The following is a 10,239-nucleotide window of genomic DNA, read 5'->3' as shown; positions in this document are numbered from 1 at the left end:
GACCGGATTGGAGGAAGGCCAGAATTATAGTAAGCATGGATTTCATCCCAGGGATTCATAATTAATATATTCCGTATACTCCGTAGAAGGCTAGGTAGCTTACAACAGGTATCTGGGTGGAGTAGATGAGGGCTTTGATATGTTGGGTGTAGACATAGTGACTTGAGAGGACAACAGACGTCGATAATATTAGATTCACCGGCAATAATATGTATTAATCAAAGCGATCCATCAGAGCGTATCTACTATCTCCGTCGTCGGCTCAATATATCGCCCAAGGGTTTTCCTCGCCTGTGTGCGCTGCTCAAACGCATACGCCATCCCGATCAGCATCTCCTCGCTCCATTTGCGGCCTAGAAAGCTGATTCCGAAGGGAACCCCCGGTGCGGCCTCGACCATCCCTTCCGTCACGACGACGGGCGTCCCATCCGGCATCGCCCCGAGCGGCACCGTGATGGCCGGCGTGCCGGCCAGAGCGGGCATATCTGGTGCAAACGCCGTGGGCAGGATCACGGCGTCGAGGTTGTCGCGGTCCAGCGCGCCGGGGACGCCGCCTTCGATGCCCATGGCGAGCATTTCCTGGTACAGTGGCCACCACTGGGGGGAGGTGTTGTTGAAGCCCTGCGCCAGGGCAGCGTCCCATAGGGCGGTGTTGCGCAGCGGGTACTCTTCTGCGGGGAACTGGCGGGTGAAATCGCGGACGTCGGCGAGGGAGTACAGCTCGTTCGGGTTGGTTTTCAGTTGGGACAGGTACGTGGCCAGGTCGGTGATGAAGTCGGCGGAAATCACGGCCTCTGGTACGCTACTGGTTACATACTCAGTGTACGCAGTGAAGTTGGCACTATCGATGATGGTTGCTCCTGCGGCAGCGATCTCAATGACGGCCTGCTCAAAGGCGGCAATGGCGGGGGTGTACTGACTTGAAGAAGACCAGTAGTCGAGTACGTTGTGTGGGATGCCAATCCGCTTGCCCTGCAGACCGGATGCATTCTTGCAGGCGGCGACGTAGTCTGGGAACCCATCGGCGAATGGAGAAGCGAGCGTGTAATTGTCGCGCAAGTCCTGGGCTGCAATGACCTGCAGCAAGCTGGCGGCGTCGCGCACCGTCCGGGCCATCGGTCCGATGGTGTCCAGGTGTTCGCTGACTGGGATTACCATGTACCGCGAGGTTAGGCCCACGGTCGGTTTGATCGCCACCACGTTGTTGACGGAGCCGGGTAGAAGGAGACTTCCACTTGTCTGTTGAATAGTTAGCGAATCGAGTATATGGCTGGATAGAGTAGAGGGCGTTTACCTCGGTCCCTAACGTGGCAAATGCAAGGCCCAAGTCGCTCGACACTGCGCTACCACTGGAGCTGCCATTGGGATCTTGATCTGGGTAGTATGCAGCGTAGGTCTGCCCCCCCTCGGCATTCCATCCATTGGTGGAGTTGCTCGATCGAGAGTTGGCCCATTCAGACAAGCTGGTCTTTCCTAGGATTATGAGGCCCTGTTCTCGAAGTAGAGCTGCTACCGTCGCATCTTCAGAGACCTGGGCATTGTTTAGAGCATACGAACCCGCTAGTAGTGAGATAGTACGGTCAGTAGAAGGAGCGCAGACGTACTTCATTACATTGAAAAGCTCTACTCACCAGCAGTGCGCATCTTGTCGTCAGTACCGATTGTTTGTTTGATCATCACTGGAAGACCATGGAGCGGCCTGTTATAAATAATCATGTTTAGCATCAGTAGAACTGTTTACACGAACAAGGAGCATAACGAACCCGCGCAATTTCCCATTACCTCTCTCCAAATCAAGACTCTTCGCTACCTCGAGCGCATCCGGATTGATATCCAGAACCATATGAAGAGTAGAATTGACTTCGTGGATTCTGGCCGTATATGCCTGTTCCAAGTCAGCTTTGTGACAAGTCCTGACCACGATGAAGAAAGAGATCCACACATTTACCAAGTCGACACTAGTGAAGCAGCCATCCTCCAGACCTTTTTGCAGTTCCTCGCCAGTCGCCTCGATCAACGAAGGATATGAGCAATCGCTGCAGCACGCGGCAAGACCCGTGAAGAAGAGTAGTAGACACGACGGTAACACCGGCTGTAGTAGCATTTTGCCCCTTTACATGCATGGAGAAGAACAAGAACTCGCAAGAAGTTGACGAGCTGGTGCAACTATAACTTATAAACCACCCTGATGCCTTGAATAAAGCCTAGTCAGCTATTGACAGTCGTTGTCACTATTTTTATTTATTTTTTTTAAAAAAGTAGATGTTACATGCAAACCCACATGGTCCACCTTCCCATCATATAACTTATCGTATCGTCGAGAGTCGGCTTATTGACTGCCCTTATTGAGATTATTGAGCTTATTGAGCTTATTGAGTGATGCAATCCGGTTCCAGAAGGCGAATAGAAAGCAAGACTGTCTCAATCCATCGTTTGCTTGAAGACTGGCCTCGACCGGGCCGGCAGATAAGCCCCTGGAATGTTGAAGCCGCATTATTTTCGACATATGCTCTTCTTGGAGATGGAATATGAAGCAATAAACGGCCATCAGATGGAATGAAGAGTAATGAAGTTGAAGTGTTGTTGACTGTTGATAGCCTCAGAATCTGTATCTACATCCCAAAGCGGTTTAGCGTAATCTACGCAGAGGCGGGCCAAAAGTGCTTCAAGTATGGAAATTAAAACGTCACGACGAAGTTTCGGATTGCCTCAGGCTGAACGCGAGTGAGTTTATCTGTTGAAAAAGCCCTGCGATTGTCATACTGTCGATTATTGCTCGCGATGGACAGCCTGGAGCATTCTTGTGCCTCCCTGCGGGCCCAGATCGCAGCCACGGAAAAACAGTTGGCGGGGTTGAAACGCGAGCTGGAGATCGCTGAAAAGGCTGCTGCCGCGACGAAGACAGGGCATGAGAAAGAAAGCTCGGGGAGGAAGTGGCCTTTACTCGAGGAGGAGTACAAGCGGTATGGCCGACAGATGATCGTACCACAGCTGGGACTGCCAGGCGAGTTTGCTCTTTTTTTCCCCTTGGTCTTTTACTATGTGGTTATAAATATACCCATGGCCATAGAACAGCGACTGACCAGCTTTTGCATACATCCAGGCCAATTGAGACTTCGATCATCCAAGGTTCTACTCGTGGGGGCTGGCGGCCTGGGGTGCCCAGCTGCATTGTACTTGGCTGGTGCTGGCGTGGGGACAATCGGCCTTGTGGATGGGGATACTGTCGAATCGTCGAATCTCCATCGCCAGGTTCTGCACCGGAGTCAAAACGTTGGCAAGCTCAAGGTCGATAGTGCGATTGAGTATTTACAAGAGTGAGTTTCTGAGAGGATGTTCATAAGGTGGATGTGCTACAGTTCTGCTCTCCTCGATACTGACGGGTTCCATCCTGGGTAGATTGAACCCACATTTAACGTATATCGCCCATCGATCCCATCTGACGCCTGAAGATGCTCCGACGATATTCAAAGATTACGACCTGATCCTCGACTGCACGGACAACCCTGCCACCCGTTACCTGATCTCAGACACAGCCGTCTTGCTGGGGAAGCCGTTGGTGTCTGCTTCCGCACTGCGTACTGAAGGCCAGCTCATGGTGTTGAATAATCCGCCCCGAGCTCCAGGCGACAAAACTGGTGGGCCTTGCTATCGCTGCGTTTTTCCAAAGCCTCCACCGGCGGATAGTGTCGTCAGTTGTGCAGACGGAGGCATCCTGGGACCAGTGGTGGGGACAATGGGCGTTCTGCAGGCACTGGAGGCGATCAAAGTTCTCTCGGTCCCGCCGGTAGATAATCATGACGAAGCAGGCAACCTTCCTGGCAGTTCGTCCTCCCCCTCTCTTCTCATTTTCTCAGCCTACTCTTCACCTCCGTTTCGAAGCATTCGTCTGCGCTCTCGCCGAGCCAACTGTGCAGTGTGCTCAGCAGAAGCCACCGTGACGCTGGATACCATCATGGGCGGATCAACGGACTATGTGTTCTTCTGTGGGTCGACGACCCCCCAGGCCCTGCTCGCTCCTGACGAGCGGGTTTCACCACTTGAGTACCGACAACGACATCCGACCGTCGATTCTCCCGAAACGATAGAGAAGAAGTCTCATATCATGATCGATGTCCGGGAAAAGGTACAGTTCGACATCTGCAACCTGGAGAGTAGCATCAATGTTCCCATCTCAACTATTCTCTCCACATCCCGATCAAATGCCGCCATCTCCTCTGAGGACCACCCGCCGTTACCTTACTGGGTTCCGGATGATGTCAAGTCTGCAGACCCCAATAGCCCGATATACGTCGTTTGTCGACTGGGGAATGATTCGCAGATTGTAGTGAGGAAGCTGAAGGAGTTGGGACTCGATCGAGACGGAGAGAGGTATATAGGAGACATCCGCGGCGGATTCCATGCCTGGCGACAACAAATCGACCCTGAATGGCCGGAATACTGACTGTATGCTGAAGTGTACAAAGGGATTTATTTATTAAAGCGGGGTATTTCTAGGGTATCACGAACACTATAAACAAGAGATAGACGGGCTAAGAAAACCGCCATCAAGACACCGTGACCGGCGGTGTCTCCAGCCATGACCATTCGACAGTCACCCGGCCTAGGTCCACGTTCGCCAACTTCTTAAATACCGACTCGGAGACATCCAGACTGGTTTCCGAGCATCCGACACCTGGTTCATCATAATCGGATTAGTATTGGTTTAAAACACTTCAGTACTCTAAGACATAGAGGGTCACGCACATCGATCAACAATCTTGACATCCACGGTCTTTGAATCCCGCTCAATACGTAATTTCAAGCCACAGAGTGGATTATCGTTCGGATCTGACCCCGAGTACGCCGCGTCAAACAGGACGTGTGACACCGCAACGATCATCTCGGAACTTGTGCTGGTGATCCCGCACGCGCCGAGCCCCGGATCGTAATATGTCAAGTCGCCTGTATACGGTCCGCCGTATGAGGAAGAAAGAGAGCTTGAATGATGCCTGATTGACGGGTGTCATTTAGCGTGGTTCATATTAACCATGAAAGACGTAATTTAATAAAAAAAAGAAAGGAATCAAGAGCTACCTCTTGCCCACAGTTAATCCAACGGCGAGACCGATTATGAGCGCGAGAAGTACGACGACTCCAATAATGATGCCGGCGATGATAAATGTCCGTCTCTGCCTTGGGTTTGCATGGTTCGTCCAGGAACCCCATTTGCGCTCAAACCAGTTGCCCGATGCTAGCGCAGTGCTGGCTGAGACCTCTGCGGCCGGGAGAGCGGCGGCTGTCGACGACTGTGTAGGAACTGGTTTCCGCTTAGGAACCAGTGCTGGAGGGAGATGGGTTTGTGTGTTGTCTTCAAGATCCTTGAGGGTGGGCAACTCTTTGTCGACATCGACATCACCAGACGTGTGAGGAGGGGTTGGAGGGAGATCCTTTTCTTCCGGTACAACCATCATTCTGGCCCAAACTTATGGAGAATAATGGTAGAAGGATGGATTGGGTTCCAGTTCTCTCTTCGCTTGGCTATTGCGAAGGACTGTATTTTGCCGCGTGGGGTAGGAGCCATTGACGGTTTTGTCGGAAGAATCGAGAGCGCTAGTCTGAATGAGGTGCAATGATTGCATCAGTGTCATGGAATCCATGTTTGAGATAAATAGACCCTTGATTCTCAGGGATCTGGGGAGCGTCGGGTGGGTTGGGCGGTTCGTTCAGGGGTCGTCGATAGCTGTGGACGAATCAGTTTAGGGAGACCCAAGCGGATGCAACAGCGGCCTTTGTTTACCAGGTTCCTTTCTCTTAATCAACTTCAAAGATAGCAGTAACTCTCTAGCATTAGCTATACCTATCAGGTATACTACAGAGAGTACAGGTAGAGATTCTGCGGTGGTTAATTTCTAGCTGCCACGTGAATATGGCCTGTCACAGACTATTTAGTACTAGGTAGCCAGGTCACGACCCCTGCTACAGAAATATAGCTACTTGCATTTCAACTGATCAACACTCTACCTTCAACTGTCCAGCTCTATTCTGAGATGCCCTCAAGCGATACAGGTTGAAATAGGATAGTGGCCACTGGTCAGTCTCTTCAATTCTAACTGATAACTAGTCTCCAAAGCTAAAGTTGACTCATTTGCCGATCCAGACCAAACGGACACCAACATCCTCCTATTCGCGCAACCATTCCGAGCCACGATGATTACTATAACCAACCCTGCTGCCAAATTTCTGGCACACAAGGAACGAGATCCTGTACACTCAAATCTGCCTGTGTACCGTCAAGAAGCCGTTGAGAATCTTCAACAGCTTTGTGGGAGGGAGACTGAGTCGGAGTGTGTCCGGGGAAAGTCAGGTGATTTGACCCACTCACATCAACACGCTTACGTACTCCGTACTGTGGCACTTGATAAGAGAGAGGTAACTAACTGACTAATTATAAATTAGTAGTTTGCATACGGAGTAGTTGAAGATCGACAAGCATCTTCTTACATCACTCATCCCCCGCCTTTTATTCAGCGGAGGTGCTGTCCTCTGGAGGCTGGAAGTGACCTGGATGTGCGAGACATACTATATTGCTGATCCAGTCTGGGCCTGCAGCGCTTTGTGCAACATTCCTCGCCACGTGCCGAGGGACTGCACGCGATACCCGGAAGCAAACTCCTAGCCGAATCCACAGCAAGAACAACGGGGATCCAGCTGCTGTCTGTTTACCAATGGAGACGAGGGGCAGCTCCAGCGACTCGGTCGCCTCGTCGGGTACATCGCTATCAGAAGAGGATGTGAAAGAGGAGCAGACACGGAAGGGAGGCGCCTTGAGTGGTCTGAAGAGCGGGTGGAAGAAGTTGGGGCTGGATATCCCAACGGTGCTATTGATGATGAAGTACGTTCGGGACACCCACGAAATCTCGGCTTATGATGGTGGATGTGAACAGAGGCTAATTCGAATCAACAGAGGCGGTCTTGCGCCGACAATCGCGGTCTCCATGTATGATGTCTCTTGCATCAATAACGTTCGTCAACAGGCGACTGACTTCTTTCTTTCCCCCTTCTTCTAGATACCAAACGGAAGCAATTTCCTCGGAGTATACCACTGTCGGGTATCTAGTAGCCATCATTTCGATTCTAGGATTTGCCATCATGCCTCGAGCCAAATTCATCCAGATGTTGGTTCTCGACATTCTCTTTGTCTGTCTGGCGGCCGCAGTCGCTCTCCTGATGATTTATTCCAGTGTCAAAGCAAGAGACCATACTTCTTCCAATAGCAGCTCGGTCTATAATTCGTCCGCCTCAGCTGTCTGCGGAGTATGGCTCTTCTTTCAGATCTATGTGGTCCACTCCTACAGGGCAAAGTACCCCCAATTCCAGTTCCCAGTGGTGATGTATTCGATATTTGCCAGTGTCAGCACATCTTTTGGCACAGAGATTACCACAATGGCCGCCGGTGTCGTTTTCGTCACAAAAGTTCTCAAGGCCTTTCTTTTGGGACTGGCATTGTCGGCTGCTGTCTCGTTCATTGTCCTCCCTAACACGACACGGAAGGTCGTTTTCGGCCAGATGGCTGGCTACATTGGCGGACTCCGCGCCGCTCTCAAGACTCAGGCCGTGTATTTCGAATCACTGGAACAGAATGACATGTTCGGTCGGGCTGAGACTTATGATGAGACCGTGGAAAAGATTGGCAAGAAGGGGAAGGTGTGGAGCCCGGAGGCCGCCGCTGTCAGGGCTGCAGTGCGCAACATCACTGATCTTCACGGGAAGCTCCATGGCGATCTGACCTTCGCCAAACGGGAGGTTGCATATGGCAGACTGGGGCCTGATGACTTGCAAAATACTTTCCGCCACTTACGCCGAGTCATGATTCCCGTGCTTGGTCTTAGCTTCGTCGTTGACGTGTTCCAACGGCTATCGGATATTAATTTGTGGAACAGCCCGGCATATGAAGGACCGGTCCAACGCAGAACCGGCGAAATGAGGGAGCAGGCGGTGCATGAGTGGAATGCAATTATGCGATCTGTCCATGAGCCATTTGATGCGGTGATTAGATTGATTGATGAAGGTTTGCAACATATAAGCTATGCGATGACATTCGCCAAACCGCCCAAGAAGCCTGCTCCTGGCAATGGCTCATCCGCTGAAGCCGATAATCCCGATATCGAGGCATCTGCTGTCAGCACAGCCCCTGGTGATCCCGGGTTTGCTGCTTATTTTGAGGAGAAGTTAGAAGAATTCAAGGAGGCCAAACTGATAGCACTAAGAACGTGGTGTGAGGACAGGGGTTTCCGTATTCCGGCAGACTTCTTCGACCACCCATCATCTGTGTCTCCTGAATCTTTCACGTCTACCTCCTGGTTTAGTGATGGCAGCAGGAGCAGTCTCTTCTTGTTCCTTTACGTACGTAGGAGCATGTTCAAACCCTGACAGAAATAACGCTAACCTGCATTTCCAGATGGAGCAATTGCTGTACTCCACCGGCCAAGTCGTGCTTGATTTTGTTCGGTTCGCTGACGACCGGGCTGCGAGCGGTAAACTGTCAAAGAAGCACCTGATCATTCCTGGTTCAAAGCGCCTGAAGAAATGGGTCCGAAGCACATTCTTGGTGGAGGATTCCCACGAAGATGACAACATCGGCGACGTACATACGCAGAGCAATATCCTTCAGCTCGGTGAGGCGTATCGGCACCGGAAAGACCCTGAGCATCTTCCTCCGGTGACTAGATTTCAACGCATAGGAGACAAGATCCGATTCATCCCGGCTTTCCTCCGTTCGCCAGAATCAGCATACGGCTTTCGGGTGGCCTGTGCGACGATGACCATTGCTATTGTCGCTCTTCTTCATGATACCCAAGCTTTCTTCATCAAACAACGGCTGCTTTGGGCGATGATCATGGTGGTTCTGAGCATGTCGCCCACATCCGGACAGAGTCTTTTCAGTTTTGTTCTTAGGGTTCTTGGGACCACGATTGCCATGGTATGTAGTCTCCTTGTCTGGTATATACCGGATGAGAAGACACCAGGCGTGATTATCTTTCTGTTCATATTCGTATCCATCGGTTTCTACATTCCCATCAAGATGTTTCGATTCCGTGTCATCGGGATGATAAGTATCGTCACCACGACCATGATCATCGGATATGAGCTTCAGGTTCGCAAGATTGGGGAACAAGTTGCCACGTCGAACGGGCAGCCGTATTATCCGATCTACCTTCTTGCACCTTACCGTCTGGCTGCTGTTACTGGCGGTGTTGCGGTTGGCTTTATCTGGACCTTCTTCCCTTATCCGATCTCTGAACACTCGGTGTTGCGGCAAAGCCTCGGGGCATCTCTTTATCTTCTAGCGAATTACTACTCAATTATCCACGAGACGGTCGCCGCGCGTATGCGTGGTGATGAAGGAGATATGACGTTGAAAAGCTCCGCAGGGCGAAAGCTCGAGAAAGCCCGGAACAAGGTCTTTTCCAAACAGATGCTGATGTTGAATGGCCTGCGAACGTACTCGGGATTCCTCAAATGGGAGGTCCCCATCGGTGGTCGGTTTCCGAAGAAGCAATATGACTCGATCATTCTCAGTGTTGAAAAGCAAGTATTACCCGTCATTGCATCCGCTTATTACCCCCCATTCTAACGGGACGTTGGATTCAGTATCGCCAACTACCTGAGTTTGGTCGGCTACGCTTCCGACACCCTCATGCGCCTTGGAAACGACGACGAGAACTCAAACTCGGCCTGGGTCAACGACTTCAAAAAGTTGATTGCCCACGCCAATGTGACGTCCCATCAGATCACCTCGTTGCTTTGTCTTCTGTCCGCGAGCATTACAAATAGACAACCGCTACCGCCGTATCTGAAAACACCGAAGCCGTACGCCTTCACAAAACGCCTCCAAGAACTCGACAAAGATATATTGAACCTCAGCCATATCGCTGAGCCCGGTTTCGCTGCCTTTGCGGTCCTGCAGATTTCGACGCGGTGCATCGTCGGAGATATGGAGCGATTGCTGCGGTACTTGATCCCTCTGAAATTCCCTACCAATCTTTAGAGAAACTGACTGACGCTTCCATTTTATTATACAGAGATGTGAAAACACTAGTTGGCGAACTCGACTTCTCCTTCCATGCCGTGAGCACAGCGGATGCTTATAGTTCAAGAAACACGAGTGTGAGCGGAGCTGGGCCTCTTCACCCTTCAGAGCGAGATAAATTGGATTAAATCCACGTTTTACACCCATGACAAGCACTTCATGACCAG

The 10,239-nt window shown here is 51.2% G+C and overlaps 4 protein-coding genes across 4 annotated transcripts; 2 read left to right on the top strand and 2 right to left on the bottom strand.

The window, feature by feature from the left end:
- Positions 1 to 4: 4 nt before the first annotated feature.
- ASPZODRAFT_21316 (hypothetical protein) lies at positions 5 to 2,546 on the bottom strand. Its single transcript, XM_022727845.1, has 6 exons — positions 2,270 to 2,546; positions 1,943 to 2,192; positions 1,764 to 1,885; positions 1,632 to 1,699; positions 1,295 to 1,560; positions 5 to 1,239 (listed from the first exon to the last, which is right to left on the bottom strand). The coding sequence occupies exons 2-6, from the start codon at positions 2,102 to 2,104 to the stop codon at positions 232 to 234; spliced, it is 1,626 nt and encodes a 541-aa protein (XP_022585307.1). The 5' UTR covers positions 2,105 to 2,192; positions 2,270 to 2,546; the 3' UTR covers positions 5 to 231.
- Positions 2,547 to 2,781: 235 nt separating this feature from the next.
- On the top strand, positions 2,782 to 4,444 carry ASPZODRAFT_21315 (hypothetical protein; the record flags this gene model as incomplete). The annotated part of the gene is made up of 2 exons (XM_022727844.1): positions 2,782 to 3,317; positions 3,400 to 4,444. The coding sequence occupies 2 exons, from the start codon at positions 2,782 to 2,784 to the stop codon at positions 4,442 to 4,444; spliced, it is 1,581 nt and encodes a 526-aa protein (XP_022585306.1).
- Positions 4,445 to 4,659: 215 nt separating this feature from the next.
- ASPZODRAFT_126737 (hypothetical protein) lies at positions 4,660 to 5,921 on the bottom strand. The gene is made up of 3 exons (XM_022721562.1): positions 5,780 to 5,921; positions 5,077 to 5,722; positions 4,660 to 4,991 (listed from the first exon to the last, which is right to left on the bottom strand). The coding sequence occupies exons 2-3, from the start codon at positions 5,451 to 5,453 to the stop codon at positions 4,739 to 4,741; spliced, it is 630 nt and encodes a 209-aa protein (XP_022585305.1). The 5' UTR covers positions 5,454 to 5,722; positions 5,780 to 5,921; the 3' UTR covers positions 4,660 to 4,738.
- Positions 5,922 to 6,707: 786 nt separating this feature from the next.
- ASPZODRAFT_148204 (hypothetical protein) lies at positions 6,708 to 10,200 on the top strand (the record flags this gene model as incomplete). Its single annotated transcript, XM_022725344.1, has 6 exons — positions 6,708 to 6,874; positions 6,947 to 6,979; positions 7,050 to 8,385; positions 8,441 to 9,570; positions 9,634 to 9,993; positions 10,065 to 10,200. The coding sequence occupies 6 exons, from the start codon at positions 6,708 to 6,710 to the stop codon at positions 10,198 to 10,200; spliced, it is 3,162 nt and encodes a 1,053-aa protein (XP_022585304.1).
- Between the last annotated feature and the right edge of the window lie 39 nt (positions 10,201 to 10,239).

Source organism: Penicilliopsis zonata (assembly GCF_001890105.1).
Source record: "Penicilliopsis zonata CBS 506.65 unplaced genomic scaffold ASPZOscaffold_1, whole genome shotgun sequence".
Lineage (NCBI taxonomy): Eukaryota > Fungi > Ascomycota > Eurotiomycetes > Eurotiales > Aspergillaceae > Penicilliopsis > Penicilliopsis zonata.
Note: the sequence above shows the minus strand (reverse complement) of the source record. Positions and strands in the feature narration are given on the sequence as shown.

Coding starts and splice junctions, on each gene's coding strand:
- ASPZODRAFT_21316 (XM_022727845.1), bottom strand. CDS start 2,104: ATGCTACTACAGCCGGTGTTACCGTCGTGTCTACTACTCTTCTTCACG. Junction 1,886..1,942: donor CTAGTGTCGACTTGGTAAAT/GTGTGGATCTCT, acceptor GACTTGGAACAG/GCATATACGGCCAGAATCCA. Junction 1,240..1,294: donor TTGCCACGTTAGGGACCGAG/GTAAACGCCCTC, acceptor ACTATTCAACAG/ACAAGTGGAAGTCTCCTTCT.
- ASPZODRAFT_126737 (XM_022721562.1), bottom strand. CDS start 5,453: ATGATGGTTGTACCGGAAGAAAAGGATCTCCCTCCAACCCCTCCTCAC. Junction 4,992..5,076: donor GGATTAACTGTGGGCAAGAG/GTAGCTCTTGAT, acceptor CCCGTCAATCAG/GCATCATTCAAGCTCTCTTT.